Source organism: Pipistrellus kuhlii, unplaced genomic scaffold, assembly GCF_014108245.1.
Source record: "Pipistrellus kuhlii isolate mPipKuh1 unplaced genomic scaffold, mPipKuh1.p scaffold_m20_p_4, whole genome shotgun sequence".
NCBI lineage: Eukaryota > Metazoa > Chordata > Mammalia > Chiroptera > Vespertilionidae > Pipistrellus > Pipistrellus kuhlii.
In genome coordinates, this window is record NW_023425540.1 from 21,490,288 (window position 1) to 21,510,694 (window position 20,407).

The 20,407-nt window shown below is 41.4% G+C and overlaps 1 protein-coding gene across 7 annotated transcripts in view; it reads right to left on the reverse strand.

Annotated features, from left to right (window-relative positions):
• Positions 1–294: 294 nt before the first annotated feature.
• DROSHA (drosha ribonuclease III) overlaps positions 295–20,407 on the reverse strand; it is a 102,494-nt gene continuing 82,381 nt past the window's right edge. For all 7 annotated transcript variants that reach the window (XM_036409634.2, XM_036409637.2, XM_036409635.2 and 4 more), the window contains 8 exons: positions 18,481–18,638; positions 17,283–17,388; positions 9,309–9,450; positions 7,656–7,738; positions 7,461–7,564; positions 4,919–5,011; positions 3,588–3,634; positions 295–554 (listed from right to left, as the gene is read on the reverse strand). In XM_036409634.2, the coding sequence (XP_036265527.1) occupies positions 424–554; positions 3,588–3,634; positions 4,919–5,011; positions 7,461–7,564; positions 7,656–7,738; positions 9,309–9,450; positions 17,283–17,388; positions 18,481–18,638 (864 nt within the window). In that variant the 3' untranslated portion in view covers positions 295–423. The remainder of the gene's footprint in view (positions 555–3,587; positions 3,635–4,918; positions 5,012–7,460; positions 7,565–7,655; positions 7,739–9,308; positions 9,451–17,282; positions 17,389–18,480; positions 18,639–20,407) is intronic.

Sequence of the window (20,407 nt, forward strand, 5' to 3'; positions counted from 1 at the left end):
GATTTTAAAAAGTATACATGTTAGTAGAGAATAATCCAAATATCTGGTAGAGTGAATTTTTCACTTGTCAGCTGAAAGTCCTGGGTAATAATCTCAGAGATAGAAAAACATGATCTATTTCACATAGAATAACCTTTTTAAATTATTATTATTATTATTATTATTATTATTATTTTAAAAAGAGGGAATATGCATATCTGCTAAAGTGAAGTTTTCCATTAAAAAGAAGTCAAATACCTGGTAATAAAGACTACCCAGCTAAAAACAGAATATAAAACCAGTAAAACAACAATGGTGATTTGACTGGGTTTTATTTTAACTGCACACTTCATTCATTGTCTGTAGGAAAACTGGGGTACATCTCGAAGGGCAGCAGTCACAGTTATTAAGCAAGTAAATACACCATGATGTCCGTGTCCTCCTTTATTTCTTTATGTCTTCGGTCTCATCTGGCTCTTTCTCTTGATGTTCTCTTTCCCACCTCATTTCTTTTAACTCTTGTCTGTATTTCCGTTCAATGAACCGCTTCTGATGGGCCATCTGGGGAAAGTTATCTGACACGAGGAGATATATTTTATACTTAATAAAGGATAGCCACTAGTGCAAACTAAACACATACACATACAAACACATAGTCATATGAAATGTAGACAGCTATATTTTGTAAGGCAAGAAAAAAATGTTCATCTTCTCCCCCTATCCTTTTATTATTCAGAAATACATGGAGGTCTGGATCAGCATCCCCGATTCTAGATCACAATTTCTGATGTAAACTGGAGTATAAAAAGCGCAGAGACATACAGCAATGTTAAAACAGACATGCGGCAGCAGAATGACTCTGGGTGGGCATCTTAGCACAGTTCTCTTAGCATGCAGAGATTTTCAGGAAAAGAATAAAGGATAAAGCAAAATGGAGTTGTAAATTTTCGCAAAGCTCAAGGCAAAAACATCAAACAAATAATGATATCATCACACCATTATTTACCAAGAATTAAAGTTTCTGAAGGGAGCAAGAAAAGATCAGATGGGCAAAGGGAGGCTACATTCTCAGTCGCTATTTCTGGTCATTCTATTTGTCAAGTTCATCGTGAGAAGCCCAGAGCTGCATCAGCAACAGCAACTCCAGGAAAGCACTTTTATCCATGAAGGAGACACAGCGCTCAGGGGCAGAGATGAAGCCAGATTTAGGCTGATATCTGACCCCGTGCAAGGGTGCTGACACAGTCGAAATCCTGATTAAGATTTTAAAATCTTACAATTCATTTGCGGTCTGTGGCGAGTGCAGCAATAGGTAAGAAATCAAATATGGAATGAGAAATAGTCACTTTACACTCTTGGTCAACAAACACACACTTCAACAACAAACATCACAATGGAAGCCGAGCGAGATGAGAGCCACACAGCTATCCAGTCACTAGGGGGAGGGACTGTGCGACACAAGAGGTACTACTTCACAGATAAAGTATGAAGAATCAGAGGATGATTCAAAACACAGCATGCCAGGGGGAAACATTTTTTTGTTTCTGTTACAGTTGAAGCATAATAAAAGTGTATACATATTAGAAATAAGTATACACAATATTCCTAAGTCCCCCCCTTTTACACAGTATCCCATCCTCTCCCCAGACGGGAGAAGGGACAGGGACAGAGTGGCAGGAAAAAGCACCTGAAAGGCAGGTGGTCAATCAGTCGAGATCTTGACTAGTCGAGATCTTGAGAGTCAGGATTGATTTTAAACAAAAAAGGAACACAATGGCATCCGTATTTTAGAACTAAAACAGTAATAAAATCCTATGCCCCAAATGATACTAAACTGATTTTTTTTTTTTTATGATATAGTTTCTGGCATTTCATAGGTGTATTTATCTATTTTTTTTAAACTGATTCTTTTTGTGCCCTATAAAACAGGTTTCAAGTATTATCAATATTTTCAAAGACATAATTCAAATCCCAAAAAGACAGCTGTGGAGCAAGTTTCTACTTCCTCACTAACTTCTATTGTAAAACTTAATCCATAGTTAAAACAAAATCCTCCTGCTCAGATCTAATCACTGATAAGCTTTTAGAGTATGTCCTTATGACTCTTTTCCTATGAAGTTTGGTTATACTACACACATACATGCACATGTAAAAGTGTGTATGTGTTACCCAGACACACAAACACGTAAACACATGCCCCCTTCCTCCCTTCCACTGCAAGAATACAGTGAACGTATGTTTTAAGGATATGCTGGTTTCCATTTATTCTACTGTAAGCACTTTCCCATATTATTAGCCTTAGAAAAACACAGGGTGGGGCAACAGTATTACCAGTTTTACCATTGTATTTATGGAAAATAATATAGTAATTAATAAATAATAATATAAGAAGAAACTCTGTTTCGAGTACTCACAACTGCACACCCCTTTTCCACGATAAGATTGTTACAGGTTATTTTTAGAGGTTTTCATTAGCTTTCAGGGATAAAACAGCCTATTCTGAGACTGCCCCATACATACTGGTAGGAGTGAAGTGCTTCAACCGGTGGGAACCTCACTTGTATTTCAATACATGATTGTGCATTATATAGAATAGATGTAAAAGCTCCCCACCAGTCAACTGAAACTGTCAGTGAAGATCCCATGGTCGCTGGACAAGGTAACACAGCTTCCACCCCACTGCCTCCTCCCCACTCCCCCTGCCTAGGGAGCTGTGGTCTGCTGGGTTCCCATGCTGCTGGCCCCTGCCCTTCCTGGAACCCCCCAGTGCTGAGAATCTGGGCCTCTTCACTGTCAGCTTCCTGCGCTCTGCTCTCTCCCACCTTTGGCTGGTACTGGAAGCATAACTGAACTTAGAGCATAATCGAATAGCTTAGTCATGTTTTGCCACAGGTTCTGCTGTGCAGCACAATACACCTCAGAAGAAAAATTTCTTGCACTTAAACCTTCAATTTACAAAAGATTATGCAGTTCCCTACATGGCCAATTATGTAATTGAAGTTCCTTCAATCCAGCCATCCCACTCTGGGAATCTCTCCCACAGAACTACTAGTAAAAGCACAAGTGTATACATATTTACTGTCGATAGTGATGAAAAACCAGCAACAAAATATCCACCAATAATCAAATAAAGAAAACTACTGGACATTTACAGCATGAATTATAATGCAAACTGAAGCCACTACACCCCACAAGGCTGCCCAAAATGAGCAAGAAAAGAACGATGCACATGAGTATATATATCGATATATCCCATTCCATAGAACAATGGCCAAAAACTAAAAGGAAAAAACCTTTGCATGTATATGTTTTATAAATCTATAGAGAGAAATACATTAGATTGTTCACATGGGTTACCTGGGTTGAGAGTGTGACTCTGTGCAAAAAAAGGGAAGTGAATATCAAAAGGCACTCAGGGACACTTTTATAAAATTATTAGCCCATTTATTCATATCTCACATTCTACCGCACTCTCTGTGAAGACTAATTATGAAGAAAAGCGGATCACATTTTATCAGAACTTACCATTTTTCTGTTTTCCCATTTTTCTCCCATAAAACACTCATTACATTATGAACATATAATTATTGAAAAAGAGATAGGCTTACATTTTTCAAGTGCATCCATGGCTGCTCCCATTTCCGCTTGCTGGATACTGTTAAATCAAATATAGGTAAGGTACATTTTAATTTATAGTTTTTTTCAAAAAACAAATAGTAAGGCTACACATTATTCAGGCTGATTTTCATGTTTGGCACATAAAATTTATCTGATTACTTCCCCTGTCACATTCTGAACTGCAGATAGGAATATACACAAGGGCATGCAGAAATGTCATTTATTTGCTCAAGCCTGTTTAAGTTACTTGTTTCACACTTTTAATATTGCAATAAAATGCCTTCTATTTATATTACATTTGAAGTATTTCCTACTTAAATTTGAATATCCTCAGTGTAAAGCTTCAAGAGGCAAAGAGTAAAAAATATAGGTATAGGCAGACTTATAATCACTTCTCAGTTTAACACACACTCGCAGGCGTCTTCAAACTACGGCCCGCGGGCCACATTCGGCCCGCAGAGTCTGATCCGGCCCGTCAGGTTTTTTGGGCAGTGAGCGCAGCCGAGGTGTTACAGTAGGAATTAGTAGTTCATATAGTCCGGCCCTCCAGCTCTCTGAGGGACCGTGATCTGGCCCCCACTTTAAAAAGTTTGAGGACGCCTGGATTAGAGGGTTCAAAGAAAGGTGATAACACACAAAATTCTTTTCACCGGGAGACATTAGCATTTCCACAAAGCTCCAGCGGCACTAAGACATCAAATGCCTGATGACGTCACACAGGACACTTCCTAAAGTGCTTGCAGCAACATGGGGTTCTCTGTTGGGCAATTACAACAGGACAGCCCTTACCTGTGCACCAGGCAATGTGGTTTTCTCAAGGCAGCCAGAGCCCCTTCGGCAATTTCCCACACCCAAGGCAGATGCTCAAGTGTGGGGGGCTGGGCTTGGTGAGGACATTAATCCTTGTGATTCACTTTATTACCCTCGAACATTCTCTACTCTAGACAAAGGTGACCAGATGTCCTTCTTTTGGCGGGACAGTCCCAATTTTTAACAATTTGTTCCACGTCCCACAGCATTTTAAAAAAGGACGTCTGGTCACGTTACTCTACCAGGCGTCTTCAAACTACGGCCCGCGGGCCACATGCGGCCCGCAGAGGAGTCTGATCCGGCCCGCCAGGTTTTTTGGGCAGTGAGCGCAGCTGAGGTGTTACAGTAGGAATTAGTAGTTCATATAGTCCGGCCCTCCAGCTCTCTGAGGGACCGTGATCTGGCCCCCACTTTAAAAAGTTTGAGGACGCCTACTCTAAACAGACTGCAGAGTTTGAAAATGCCAAGCAGGGACTTCTCACGTGAAGAGATGGAAAGCAGCTTCTCCTACCTTGGTCCCTTCCCACAGCCTATTCTTTCTCCCTTGAAGTAAACAGCCACCGTGTAGGTTCTGGCGTGGGACGGCCCCACCGTCTGCAGAGTCCTGAGAGGGAGAGGGAAGAAGGTCAGCCATGGGACAGTGTTATTCCGTTGTTACTGCTAATATGTAACTCCAAGAAAAACATGTACTTATTGCTTAGACAGAGGAAGGAAAAAGTGATAAGAAAATTAAAGGAGTAAATTCTGTATTTGCTAAGCCTGACAAATACAGAGAGCTTTGGAAATAGGAAATTTTAAAAATTCTAACACGGATTTGTATACATTCCCCTCCCCCCCAAAAAAGTATAAATGGTATAAATTACAAATAGTATCTGAAGGCTAACAGTGAGGCGTAACATAGTTTTAAGCAATGTCGAAGCCTGCATATTCCAAGCATCATAAAATGAACTTTCCTCAGCGAAAAGGGAACCATACTGGTCTGTTCATTGTTTTTCAGTGCTCAGCACAGCTGAAAACACTAAGTATCTGGGCAATACACCTCGAGCCACGTCTGAATGGTTTCACATCCTTTATGGACTCTTCCTGGTGTCTCTTATCCTATCTGGAAGATCAGAAAATGCATTTAATTTCTGAAACATCCGAGATCCTTTCAGAGGCACGCTATAACGCTGAGCACACAAGTGCCGAAAAACAACACTCCAGGTACCCTGCATCTTAATGACGTGGTGCAGATCTCAGAGGCGGGGGAACTGATAACTTCGTGGAAGAGGAAATTAAAAGTAGCCGACAAAAGAGAATGGAACGGACCCGTTCATCTTGGGAAAACTACGTACAACAAGCCCTCCTTCTCGATGAGGGACAAGCTCGCCGTGGGCTTTCGCTGGGGACTTGTAAGCAGGGAGCCGTCATTTCCTGCGGGTTTCACCTCCATCTCCGTGGGAGGAGAGCACGCGGCCGCCGTAAGGTAGCGCTTATTACAGTAATCATGCCTGCGCCACGAGAAGTGTACCCTCCCCGGTTTGTTTCTTCAACTTTAATTATCACTTTGATGAGGGAAGACTCGGAGCCTTTCATGGAATTCAGTTGGGATATTCATTATGCTTATTAGGCACATATGAAAGTGCTATTCTGAACATGAGGAGTTTTTTTCCTCCAATAAAGGAAACGTTTAGCGATGACAGTTTCTTGGGACAAAGTATATAGTAGCTTGCTGTGGGGTGACACAAATGTCCCCTGGCCTCAGTTTTTCTTTTAGGGAGAAAGCCTCTATTGTGTGGTGGCTGTTAAATAACAACATGTAAGAGGATTTTAGATTTCCCTGCTGCCACTCGGTGTTTTTTCTTGAGTTTTCAGAAGGTGGAAAAGGTCCGAGACAAGGGGGCTTCTATTCCCTATGGAATAATCACACAAGTTGTGTGTGTGTGTGTGTGTGTGTGTGTGTGTCTACAACCTTGTGTGTATAGACAAGTGGTGAACCAGTACTGGGACTGGATTTTTACATCCTCAGAAGCGCACATCCAGATAACGCTTTGGGAGGCACCCCACTTATTTGGATAATTCTTCCTTTTTGTACTCCTCTTTGAAACCACCTTCTGAATCAACGTGTGAGCGCCTCAAGATAATTACTCGGCTTCTGAGTCAAACCTGCTGTTTTCATCAAAGCCGAGTTACGTGTATAGTGAGTGCCCCGCATTCCTATTGAATTTCTGGTTATCACTCAGAGAATACAGATTTGTCACTAAAGGTATTCTGAAGTACATGGCTGCTTTTGATACACATTCTGAGAGGAAAAGTTTCCAATATTTGAGTAACAGCAGCAGTGAGAACTGCCTGCTTCTCACAGTGACGACCTGAGAGAGCGGGTCTGTCAGGCCACAGGGAGAGGCCAGCAGGCTGCAAGGGGGTGGACAGGGACATCCAACTCCTGTTACTAATGAAGCAGACACAACCTTTCAATCCAGACCCACAGCAGAGGTTACAAATAATAATAAGACGGCCAGCCTGCATTGCTCAATGGTTGACCATTGACCTATGAACCAGGAGGTCATGGTCCAATTCCTGGTTCAGGGCACATTCCCGGGTTGCAGGTACAATCCCCAATAGGGGTCATGAAGGAGGCAGCAGTCAATCAATGATTGTGTCTCATCACTAATGTTTCTCTCTCTCTCTCCCTCTCCCTTCCTCTCTGAAATCAATAATTAATATATATGTATAATTCTTTTAAAGAAAGATATAAAAATGTATGTAACAACTATCTCATCTGAATTGCTCTCATCTCGGTCTCCTAACTTTAGTATGTCTTCCTCACAGTGAGTGGTTCTAACAACATTGTAGAGATGGGAAAAGCTAACATAACCAAATGTGACCCACTTACTTCGAGCTGTAAGACTGAGAGGCCCAAAGACTGTCAGTGTTGGGCCGAGTCAGAGTTAAGAAGTCTCAATCTGGGGTTCTGATTGTGATCACCCACAGTGACCAGTTTTCCCTCCATGCATCCAGAGCATCATCTCTAAGCTCCCTGAACTGATGGACTGTGGGCCGAGAGTACTCACTTGTACAGAGGAATGTCTGGTTCTTTTCCTTCCGTCCTAAGTGTCAGACAACACTGCTGAAGCTGGGATTTGGGGTCATTCCAATCCTGGTTCAAAATGAACTCCTGTAGCAAGTCCCCAAAGAACGTTTAGTAATGGGTTCTGAGATCACCATGCAAATTGCATACAACCAATTTAAATTTTATACGAGCTTACTTTTAATCGTGGAAAGAAACAAACATTCATGAAAGTATGAACATATTCCAAATCCTTGTCAATGTACAGTGCTGCAATAAATGCTGAAAAAGAGAACATTTAAAAATAAATACAATGCCACTGCCATCTACCAGGAAGATAACATTACCATTTCATCTTTCTTTAAACAAGAACTCTTTATCACTAATATCAGAAGCAACAATATAGGTGTGTGATTAAGATGCAAAGTCATGGAGGACAAAGATCAAACGAAGTTTGGCTAAGGGCTAAATTATGTTAGTGAAGATGATAGACTAAATGCTATTGTACAGCAGGGAGAATGACATCTGGAAACACAACAGTGTTATAACAGCAAATAAAACTTGAAGATCAGATATGACATCAGAATGAGCACATCCTTGGGGCCTGCCATTCTCAACACCAATCTTGAGGAGGTCACCCATTTACAAGGGTCTGAGCTACATTTCAGGAACAGAAATGAGATAATTTATACATTCAATCTGCTCAAGCACAGAGAAATATTGGACTTAATGACTATAACAATATATCTAACTTTCCATTAATAAATGGTGATCTCAAAGACAATTTCATTAAAAGTTACCCAAGTAAACAAATGGCAAGGTGTTTTTTTTTTTTAGCTAAAAAAAAAGCAAGCCAGTGGGAATGTTCTCTAAACTTTAATAATTTTAATCTTTAAGTTAGTTTATTTTAATTGAAAAATAAGTTTTTTTAGGTTCCTTAGTCAGACTGCCTTTACACTTTGTAAATGAGTAGCTTTTGAATAGTAGACTTTAATATCTATATATATTGCCAAAACTGGTTTGGCTCAGTGGTAGAGCGTTGGTCTGCGGACTGAAAGGTCCTGGGTTCGATTCCGGTCAGGGGCATGTACATTGGTTGCAGGCACATCCCCGGTAGGGGCTGTGCAAGAGGCAGCTGGTCGATGTTTCTCTCTCATCGACGTTTCTAGCTCTCTATCTCTCTCCTTTCCTCTCTGTAAAAATCAATAAAATATATTAAAAAAAATAATCTATATATAATTCCAATTGTTAAGAATATACTAACATTAAAAAGTTTCAAGCTTCAGGGTATGGCCACTAATTTTTAAGTATTATCAGAAACAGTGAGTTATGTGTATAACCCTTTAGTTAGCTATAACAGGATTATTCATAATGCCAAAAGACCATAACAGGGAGTGTAAAATATGACATTTGTTCATAGAGCTTTGAGCTCATTTAAAACAATGGCTATTAGTTTTAGTATTTAGTGAGTAAATTACCTTTCTTTCCTCTAAGCCCCTATATAAAGGCTGCTGGGTGGCAAAAAAAAATCTGATTCACTATTACAATCTTCATATTTTGTTATTGCTTCCCACAGGGATGTGGTGGCTGAGCATTAGGCTGGAGGGATGTGAAGGGGGGCGCAGGGTGCACCATTGAACACAGACTAAACATAAAATGCATTATCCAAATGTCTTAATTTCAAATTATTCTCCTCCAAATAAGCTTTGGAAGAAAGCATAAATACAAGTGAAAATAGGAAAGGTGTCTTTAGTCAGAACATAATAGTAATGAGAAAAAGGAAGATGAATGTTGGTCCTTTTGATTTCGACTGCATTTGCAGGTTCAAACACCTCCCTGCAGTGGGACTCACATTCCAAAAGGTCTGCCAGCGTCTTGGTCCTCAGGGCCACGGGCCTCTTGGTCTTGTCGTTGGTGATGGCGTACTCCTGCATGCCCAGCTCCTCCGCCACCTTAGCTTGAGTCCTGTTATTCACCAGAGAGCTTCGCAGCAACTGGCCAAAAGGAACGGGGGTGCATTTAGAAACCAACCAATTCACTTCTGGTGTCTCTGGACAGAGGAAGTGAAGTTTTCAGCTGCGCCCTTCCCCCCCCCCCCCCCCAACCCCTACTCCCACCCCTGGGCAGCAGTGACAATCGCCATACACTTCAAACTTCTCCCTAATAGCTCCCTCTACTCCAGGACTTTGCCTGACTGACATTTAAATAGCTCATGTGGTTGTTGAGTTGCAGTGGCCAGTGCTGGGATGCTGTACTATTTTAAAGGTCATAGTTTCCATTAAGTGTAATGCTATTAAACGAAGGAGCATTAAAATGGTTTAAAATCAACTTTACTGAAGTATAATTTACATACAATAAAACTCACCATTTAAGTACAGCCAGACGAGTTTTGACAACCTTCTACGGTTCCATCACTCCAAACAAGTTCCCTGTGGTCCTTCGCAATCAAGTAATACAATCCGCCTCCCACCCGGCAAACTCCACTTGCTTTCTACCCAGGAGCAAGTAAGCTTCAAGTTTCTCGGCACTGATGCTAATTTTGATATTATAGTATTTGGGGAAGTGATGTTTTAGTAAGTACTAATTTAAAATATTTAAATTATTTACTACATTTTTACTTTTATTATTTTAACGATTACTACTACATACCCTGAGTTACTGTTTTTCAAACTGAGACCCTATATCTGTAATCAGGTGAAAATACAATTTCCATATTTTAACTTCAGGAACTCAAAACAAAAATTTCTACTAGGAATTTCAGTAAATTAGAGTCCTCCATTACTATCCAAGTAGTAGCACGAAGCAGTGCGTGAAAATCATGCAACCAACCCATGGAAGAGGTGCCCGTAAAGCATGCCTGGTTTGGGAATTAAACACTCACTCACCACTCACACTAGGGGGAGAGAGGAGGGAGACACATGGCAGGAGGGGGAGATACAAAGATGGGAACTCACCCAACAAATCTAAAAATAAGTGTCCCCAACTTCTCAGATTTGGGGGAATAATGTATCTACAACTAGGACTTTTCTAACAACAGGACTTTTATAACACGTTCTTAGTCTGCTACAATTCCTCGCTGCTTAGAAACATCCCTGACACCAGGGCCAAGGAGCGGGCAGGAAGCAGCTGCCAGCAGGCTGGTTTTATATCATACCCCCGCCACTCCACATCCCACTTTATTAGATGCAAGTTTTATGCTCTCTGGCTCCATCGTGTCAACTAAGCTTATGAAAATCTGGATTTATTCTCAATGCTTGAGATTGCATCCCTGACAATAGATAAATAAGAAACAATATGTTCTTAATTTGTCTGACAATGATTCATGAAGCAGCATTACAACTTGATCTTCATAAGCCACGCTTGCTGTTGAGTTACAGACTATTATTCTTTGCTTGTATTTGCTCCCTTCCTCCTCCTATTTCTCCCAACTCTTTTCTTCAATATAGTGTTTCATTAAAACTAATATCCACGGAGAAGCTCAAAATTAAAAAGGCCTAGCACATAACATTAATAGGAGACCCAACCAATAGGGAGTCCACCAGCCTAATATCTTGTAATCACAGAATAACTGAGCCGGAAGGGAGACATCGTTTTGGTTTGGATTTCTACTGGCGGGGGCGGGGTTCTCCAAGCAGAGGCCCTGGGGGAGTAGGAAGGCTATTTTGAAAACATGGCTATGCTGAGCAAGTCGGTTCTCTCTCAATACGTGAGTTTGGTGAGAGGAGAAAACTCTTATTTAGGCTGCAATAGGGCGATTCCATGCCTCAGAATCAACAAGCCTGATGCACACACGAGCCACCGAACGTCACCGATCACTCGGCTCCACAGCCTCTTGCCCACCAAGTGCTGTGCAGCAACGCTGTCTGCAGGGAAGAAAGCAGTGAAGATGATACAGGAATGCTCCGGTTTTATTTAAAATACACCCTGACAGGTCTCACAGCCGCTGGATGGCCAGCTGGAAGTGAGATCTTTTGTCAAGACTCAGAGCCTGAACTAAGTCCATGGGGGGAAGGAAGCTGTAAGTCACCCATATTTTTAGAGTCAGTGCACATTTAGATGAGTTGAAAAGAGGTAAGACCTCACGCTTTACCTACACAAAAAGTTCCAATGGCAATTCTTTAAATGACAACCTGCACCTTTGGCCTTTGCTGCTCTCTGCTTCCTAAAGAACCGTGCTGCCTGCCAACCAGTGGGATCAAGAGGATGGCGAGTCAGACCACCACCAGAGGTCATGGCGGCGTAGCAGGCTGTGTGGAGGTCGAGGCTAGGCTGCGTCCTGTGCTGAGAGCTGAAGCCCACGAGATGATCAGCAACCCAGGCTGCCCTCTGGGGGCTGCCAACCTCTGCCTGAATCAACACAGACTGGACACCAAGACACACTGTGGAGGCTGCGGTGATACACCCGCCCTCGAAGGACCTGCCCAGCACAAACGTTTCAGAGGCTCACTGACTGCTGCATCAGGTACTTATGAGAGACGGTGCTCAGGCCTCTTCCAAGAACCAAGGAATTAGAATTTCTGGGGATGTGACCTGAACATATGCATTTAAAATTTTTTTCATGTAGTTGAGATTCTGACTAATATTGAGTCAGAACTGAAAAAGGATGAGTCTGCCAGGAGAGTGGGTGCTGTGGTCTGAATCTTTGTGTCTCCCCAAAATGCATATGTTGAAATCCTAACCCCTAAAGATGATGATTTTGGGGCCTTTAGGAGGTGATTGGGCCATGCGGGTGCAGGCCTCATGAATGGGATGAACGCCCTTATAAAAGAAGCCCCAGAGAGCTCTCTAGGAATTCTTGTGAATTTGTCTTCAATGCAGAACGTTCTGTATACCTGTCCACTGTCTCCAAAGCTCTCCGTTTTACCAAAGGCTGAGCTGTCTTCCTTTTGAACCAACTGCCCCCAGCCCCCCAATTATTTTTATTTTAAATCCCCAGAAAATGTGAAGAAAGCTGTAGTTCGGCTCTCTGTAAAGCTGAGGGGGAAAAAACTGCTGGGTTCCTGATGCACTGGCAGGGACCCAAATAAATATCCCAAATCTCAAAGTCTGTTTCTGAGAATTCGGGATGTTTTCTATTATCTCAGCACAGCAGTCTTTTATAATTAGTTTAAACTTAAATTTTAATGAGGAAAAGGTTTATTGGTTTAAAACAAGTAAGAAAAAAACATGCTGGCATTCCTCCTTCAACCACCCTCTCCATTCTTGATGCGAAAGAGGAACCCACAGCTGTGGGACGCGAGCTACCAGAGGGCCACCTAGTGTGAGATAAGTAGACTGTGATTACTGCTTGGAGGACTTTAATACAAGAGCATGGGGTGAGAGCGGAATATATCATTGGAAGTGACAGGGATGTGCCGCACGGGCCTGTTACACCGAGAGTGTCGCCAGATGCTCCTCGGCTCCCGTGGTAACTAAAGAAAAGGTACACAAATGCGAGCCGGCAGGATGCAGAAGGCAAATTATACCGGTGACAGAAATGTCCACCCAGGAGGCTGTGGACTCTATCCTCTCAAGGCGATCTTGTGGGTAGGGTACCGTTTGTCTGAATGATTTATGCTTAGTGCTCGGGAGGAGGCAGAAGGGATTAGATCACCGGTTTTCAAACTCTTTATTTGGAATCCTTGCTTTCCCACTCTCCCAAATGATTCCACTAAAAAAAAAAAAAAAAAAGGAAAAAAAAAAACCTCTGCAAGTTCATCTCGCAAGTGCACACCACCGAGGTAGGCATGGGGTTAGCGACTATTTTTAGCTCAGTATCTTATAGCAAAGGTTGAGAGAGAAGAATGAAAGAATTAAAACTTGCAAAGTTAAAACCTGAGAATGTGGGAAGACAGGCATCCTGGTCTGAGTAAATGCTCTTAATGTCTCTCTTACTGTACTTGCCCGTACTCTACTGTGTAAGTTTTACCCCCCAAAAACCAAAAACTTCAGGCTCTGAATTAGAACCGCTTCCTTCTGCATTCCAATCGAATCCGGTCATCCTAGAACAATCACATAAGCCCACGTTCCCTCCCCGGGAGGCGCTTTCACTTTTACTTGTAAAACACTATGTTTTCCCCCCATCAGTATTCAAAGCCTGGAAACATGATTTCATTCGCTCCGCTGTCCTTCTTCGCCGTAAAGCCAGAGTGCGAGGCAATAGCTCAGAGCTAACGAACGCCTCTCTCCGTGCGAATTACTGGCTGTGCGTTCTTTAATCACAATAATGAATAATTTGCCATCAGCCTCCAACAAATTCAACTGTAACAAATAATCCCCCACAATTTTTAATTAGTTTTAACCTCTAGACATTCATAAATAAGTTTTCAGCTTCTTTTCTGAAACATGAAACAACGGCCACTTCCTTCCAGGGCCACTTCCACTTCTTTCTTCCTACGACTGAGCTGCCTGAAAAACTCTCTGTCACTTATGTCTTTACATATGTCAGGCCCTGCTGGGCACACAGTAGTAAATAGAAACATGCTCTCGCAGAACTTTTAGGTTAGTGGGATAGGCAAACTGAAACAAGCGCCAGGAAGGAAAAGCACGCGGGGTTTCGACTGGGGGCCACGGGAAGGCGACCCCTGAATCCGTAAGCCACGTCAGGACTGACATCTGGTGGAACTGAAGCGAGGGCTGGAAGCAGAACGGGCTGCAGGCAAAAGAACAGGCTAAGAAAGGGAGGCTAAAGGGGCGAGAGGAAACCCCAAAAGGACAGCATGATAGAAGCCAATGCGAGGCAGTGTTTCCAGAACGGAGGAAGCAAGCACTCTCACCACTGAGAGTTAATATCTGCTGAAACGTGTGTTTAACTGATGACAGATCATCTGTGCTTTGCCAGCAGATCTGTTGGTCCTATTGACTTTTACCAATGCTTTCTGTGAATATCTATACTAATAAAAAGATGTTCTTCCAAACGTCCTTCCAGACAAAGCCACAGTGGCTGATCGAGGCTCAGACAAGCCACTGCCAGGGCCGGCCCGAGGCTCAGGCAGGTCGTGGATGGCAGCTGCCGCTGGAAGGGCCGGGCTAAGGCTCAGGCAAGCCGCAGTGGCTGCGAGGGCCCAGGCTCAGGCAGCTGCGGCGGCTGGCAGTGGCAGCAGCAGAAGTGTGATGGGAGTGTCGCCTTCCCCTGATCAGCCAGTTGACTCCCGCAGAGGGAGGCCAGACTGTGGCTTAGGCCTGCTCCCCACCATCAATAGGACATCCCCTGAGGGGACTGTGAGAGGGGGCAGGCCAGGCTAAAAGACACCCCCCCCACCCCCCACAGTGCACAAATTTTTGTGCACTGGGCCTCTAGTAGTTAATAAAAACCATCCTATCTAAAAAAGCAGGGATATGCAAATTGACTGTCATGCTGTCACAAAAATGGAGGTGCCTATAGCCACAAGATGGTGCCACCCAGTCCCCTCAGCCCCGCAGGAGCTCCCCAGTCCTATCAGCCCTCCCAGGGCGGTGGTAGGTGCACAGTGCAGCCGGACCCACTCTCAGGCCCCCAGCTGCCCAGGGCCGGCCCGAGGCTCAGGCAAACCTCAGATGTCAGCTGCTCAGCCGCCCAGAGTGGCCCAATACTCATATAACCAGGGCCAGCCTAGGCTTGAACTGCTAACAGTGGCAGCAGCAGGTGTGATGGGGGCGTCACCTTCCCCTGATGGCTGGTTGCCTCCTGTCCCTGAGGGCTCCCGGACTGTGAGAGGGGGAAGGCTGAGCTGAGGGACCCTCCTCTCCAGAGCATGAATTTTCATGCACCCGGCCTCTAGTCATATAAAATTTTGCCATTTATTAACATTTTTCTAATAAGCTACCCAAAAACAGGCATTTTAAGACAGCAAGGCTGATGAACACATTTTGGATAAAACTACAGTTATGGTACTGAAATGACTTTGGAAAGAATACAAAACTGGAGTTTCTATCATAGTCCTGGTTTTATTTTTATCCAGACCTTGGACACAACAACTTTCTGAGTTTTGGTTTCATCGTCTGTTCAATGCTGGGGTGGGGGTATAGGGTGTTTATACAGTGAGTAAGATGGGAAGCAGTAAACTTACTGATCTACAATATCTCACCTCCACGAAATCCTAGAGTTCATAAATAACTTTCTGTGAATACAGGGGTGAATGTGTATACTTAAGTCACACATTTTCAACAGTGGCCTCTATATGGCCATAAAATGAATTACTACTTCAAGCCATTTGGTTTGGTTTGGCCATTTCTCTGACCAACCAGATATTCTGACAGCTACAAAGTCTATTCCCTAATGGAATATACTGAAGGAGCATTTATTGATTCCCTAACATAAAGCAAGATTTTAGACACTAGTTTATTTCTAATATATGCTTATATGTTCTTAAGGTTTAAATATTAATTCAAGAGGAAAACAATTTCTTTTCCATCCAAAAGCAGTTAACTTTGGTAATCAAACTGTTTCTTTTAAATTAAATTTAAAATAATAGTATTGCGTATTTCCCATATAATGATTCAAGGGGCATGGTCGAAGCACAATAATAAATATTCATCGAGTGAGTGAGTGAAAGGAGCGTATTTTGTTGGGCTTAGAAATTCTGCTGAGAAAAATCACATTTAAACATAGCAAATCACCATATTCTCTCTAATTCTAATATTTGTATCTCATATAAACTATTTCCAGGGTTCACGGTTGCAGAGATAAGATCCAATTCTATTCAAAGCAAAGCATGCTTAAAATTTGTAGAAATGCGAAGTACAAAAAACTTGTTATTTGCTTCAAGCATAATAAAAAAAAACAAACCTGCATTATAGTGCACTACTATTGCAAGCCTCCCCTTCCCAAGGGGATACTTTCCAAGATCCCCAGTGGATGCTTCAAACTGCAAACATACCCAAACATACATATACTATGTTTTCCTATGCGAAGTTGAATTTATAAAGTAGGCAAAGTAAGAGACTAACAACAATGACTAATAATAAAATAGAAAAATTATAACAATATACTGTAATAAAAATTATTCTCTCTCTCTTTTTCTCTTTATTTTTCTCTCTTTCTCTCAAAATATCTTACTGTTCTCTACTCACCTTCCCACATAAAGGAAGCACTTTATGGCTTCTTTTTGACATTTCCAAGTTGCCAGCTCTGGGGCCATTAGGTAAAATAAGAGTAACTTGAACACAAGCACTGCGACACCATCACAGTCCATACTAAGAGAATAACGGACAGATAGCATACACAGCAGGAATATGCTGGCATGTCAAACTCACGCCGGCAGGCCACATAGATTATATGGTTGCAATGATTCACATACCAGGCAAGAGTGGAACGGCACAAGATTTCGTCATACTACTCAGAACTGCACATAACTTAAAATCTTTTCCTCAAGAGCACAAGCTATCAGCTTACCTATGCCTCTTTATAACATTTAAGATGGTTCTCCCTTGTATTTATATAACTTACACTTCATGTATATATATAACTTACACTTCATGTCTGAGTAAATATATACACACAATAGACAGATGATAGATTAGATAGATAGATAGATGGAATTTGTAATTGTTTATTTACATTTTCATCTTCTAACAGTTTTTAAACTCTTTATGGGTGGACTAGATGTTAACTAATATTTGTTCCCCCCATGAAGCCTAGTTCAATGTTTTGCACAAAATAATCATTAAATGAAAAAGTACAATAAAAAGTAAGTTCTTAACGCATATTGGTTTGTACACAATTTGCATAAAGAAATGAATAAAAACATATGATATGCATGCTAAAGCCACCAAGAACTAAGTCATCAATTGCATAAGTAGATATCTGGCTCTTCTAACCTTCTATTAAATCAATCTTATTGGAGGGAATGACTTAACACAAACTCACAGTTAAGTGTCCTTCATGATGATCTGGGAAATGAATGAATAAGTACTCTGTGGCTACCAGCTGCATTATGGAGTCTCCTAGGAATTCCATCCTCTGGTTGTGGCCTCTGAATAAAGAAACATCAATGTAAAGAGATCAATTAGTATTTATGGATTTCAAAACAACCAAAAAAATTTTAAAACAACAATATTATAAAAGGCAATGTATTTGTTTATCTTGATTAAAGCACAAAACTAAATAAAATTTCCTAAGACCTGAAATTGAAAAGAGATCTTAGTCTATATAGGTTGAGTTAAAAAAAAAAAAAAAAAAGAATATAGTACTTTCTAAGTATTAAACAACTGCTAACATAAAGACTGGTATCTAGTGCCTGGGGAGTATCAATTGAAAGATAAATAATCTTGCACAATCTCTACATAGACAAAACAAAGCAAAAGGTCCAAGGATTTTCTTTACTAAAATTTATCTCTTTAATTGAAATATGGGGTGGCAAAAGTAGGTTGTGAGTATGCAAAACAGAGTTTATTGTTGTATTATTATTTATTTTGTATTTTCCCATATGAACAACTGACCTACTTTTGCCCACCCCTGTATATACCCCATTAATCAAATCTGGAATCTAGTTTAAGAATGCTAAAAAACTACGACAAGATTCTTTCAACTTTACAGTTTAAAGAGAGTTGTGAATATTTGATTTGACAAAAAATTGAAAATAAAACAGCATGCAAAGAAATAACATTTTGGTTATGCTCTTTATTATTATACTAGCTCATCTTTAAATCACTCACGTAGAGCAAGGGTTGGAGCGCCTAATTCAGCCCATAGCCTGATTCTGTAAATAAAGTTAAACTGGGACCCAGCATGTTCATCCGTTTATATTTTTTCTATGGCTCCTTTTATGCTACTATGGCAGAATCAAGTCACTGAGACAGAGACCACTGGCCTCTAAAGCACCACATATTTAATATCTGTCCCTTTACAGAAACAATGTTTACTTCCTTCACACTTCTCTATACTTAATGGAAAAATCAGATGCATGACATGAAACCAAAGTAACTGGATTGGAGCATATCCCCTGGTCCATGCCACTGTCTGGCTACTATCCATCTCGCAATTTCCTAGAATTATGAAGTCCCAACGGTTTGGGACTGTTGGTTTACATGGTCGCACTGGGACGACGTGGGTACTTTTAACTCACAGGGTCAGATGGTTAAATCCCACAGTTCTCAACGTGAATGCTCTTGCCAGAAGCCGAACATGAGTAAAAATTACTCCAATTGCCTCCTCAAACTCCGTAAGTTTCTGTAGGACTGGAGAAGTCTCAATAAGCTGTCGATCAGTATTTGGCTCTTGCAGCTATAGAGAAAGAGAAGTAAAAATCATGCATAGTTTTTGGTTACAACAGTAATTATCAATTCTAGGATAGTGTTTTGCAAATTCCTCCTCCCCCGGGTGGAAATTTCTGAAAGGCCAGTGAACATGGAAGGCTTCTTTCATCCTTTAGAATGGCAAACAAACCTAATATTTAAAGAGGGTTCAAATAATATTTTCCAATCTTCTATCAAATTTCAAGGCCAAGTACTGTACACAGATAGCTCAAAATCCCAAGCATCAAGCTAACTCTCTATGGGAAGGCCAGCTGAAGAGTTGCTGGTAGAGAATATATGTACGTGTTTTCCGGCGTATAAAACGACCCCCTAATTTTACAGTTAAAACATAGGTGTAGGCCTATATTCGCTGTATAAGACTACCCCCCACTTCCGAGGCAACACCAGTTCTTTTTTTAATAGACCGCCTCTCTGACTCTGGCCAATCTGAGCAGGCTTTTTAGTAGAACACAGTGTACATGTTCTGTACCTGAAGCTACACTGTGTTCTAGTAAAACGCCTGCTCAGATTGGCCAGAGTCAGAGAGGCGGTCTATTAAAAAAAGAACTGGTGTTGCCTCGGAAGTGGGGGGTAGTCTTATACAGCGAATATAGGCCTACACCTATGTTTTAACTGTAAAATTAGGGGGTCGTCTTATACGCCCGGTCGTCTTATATGCCGGAAAATATGGTATCTAGTAAAGTAGAGGCTCTTCAACTTTAGTGTTCATAAGAGCCTTGCAGGGCTTGTTAAATGCACATGGGCAGGTCCTAACCCCTGAGTTTCTGCTTCAGTGTGTCTGGGGTGAGGACCAAGAACTGGCCTTTCTGATAAGTTCCCTCCTGGTCTGGAGACTGCCCTTTGAGAACCACTGCATGAGAGTAACTTAACCGCTGTGTGTCTTTTAGGGACCAGCCTACTTTGGCAAATGAGCATCTTTAAAACTGGATTTGGCTTGCAATGGAGAGCATTATGTCACCAGGCAGGTGCTCAACATAATAATGAGCCTCTGACAACTGGCAGAGAGCAAATATGAAAAGTGTAATTGAAATGAACATCTCTAACAACTTTGGGCAATTTCATACTAAGGAAATATTTCTGAAGTACTTTGAATTAATGCAATTTATTACTTTAAAGCCTCTCGTGAAAGTTCAGTCACTAATGATTATTTTTATTATATGTACAATATGCATATACGTATAGGTAACAATATGCACATATGAGTATATATATAATATGTATACATATGTACACATCTATGTATATCTCCAAAGTAAAATGGAAATTAAACAAAGAATAGTAAGAACTTTTAAACCAACTGGGGAAAAGGATGTCACAACGTGTAGATCTTTTAAATTCTAAAATCTGAGTAAAAAATTATCACATTGTACAAAGTTTTAATTTATAATATGTTTTTATGCAATCTGAGTCAAAGCCTTCAATTTTTAAGGTCTGAATTAGGTTACAATTCAGCAATGTTAATTTAGTATTTGTTCTACTTTGGAATAAGCCCAGACCTGCTTATATATTTTCTCCATAACAGCAGGCAGGTAGACATACTATAGTCAGCAAAAGCTTTGAATTTCACTTTTGGGGGGAAGCAGATCTCAACCACACAAGTAGTTATTTCTGCCCTGGAAGGGAAGACACATCCCAGACCCCCCCCTCCCCCCCAATCCCCAGACCATGAAAATGCAATGTATGGGGTCCTTTTACTATCTGTTCTGAAGTTTTCCAGTTCTGACACCCCAGCTTAAA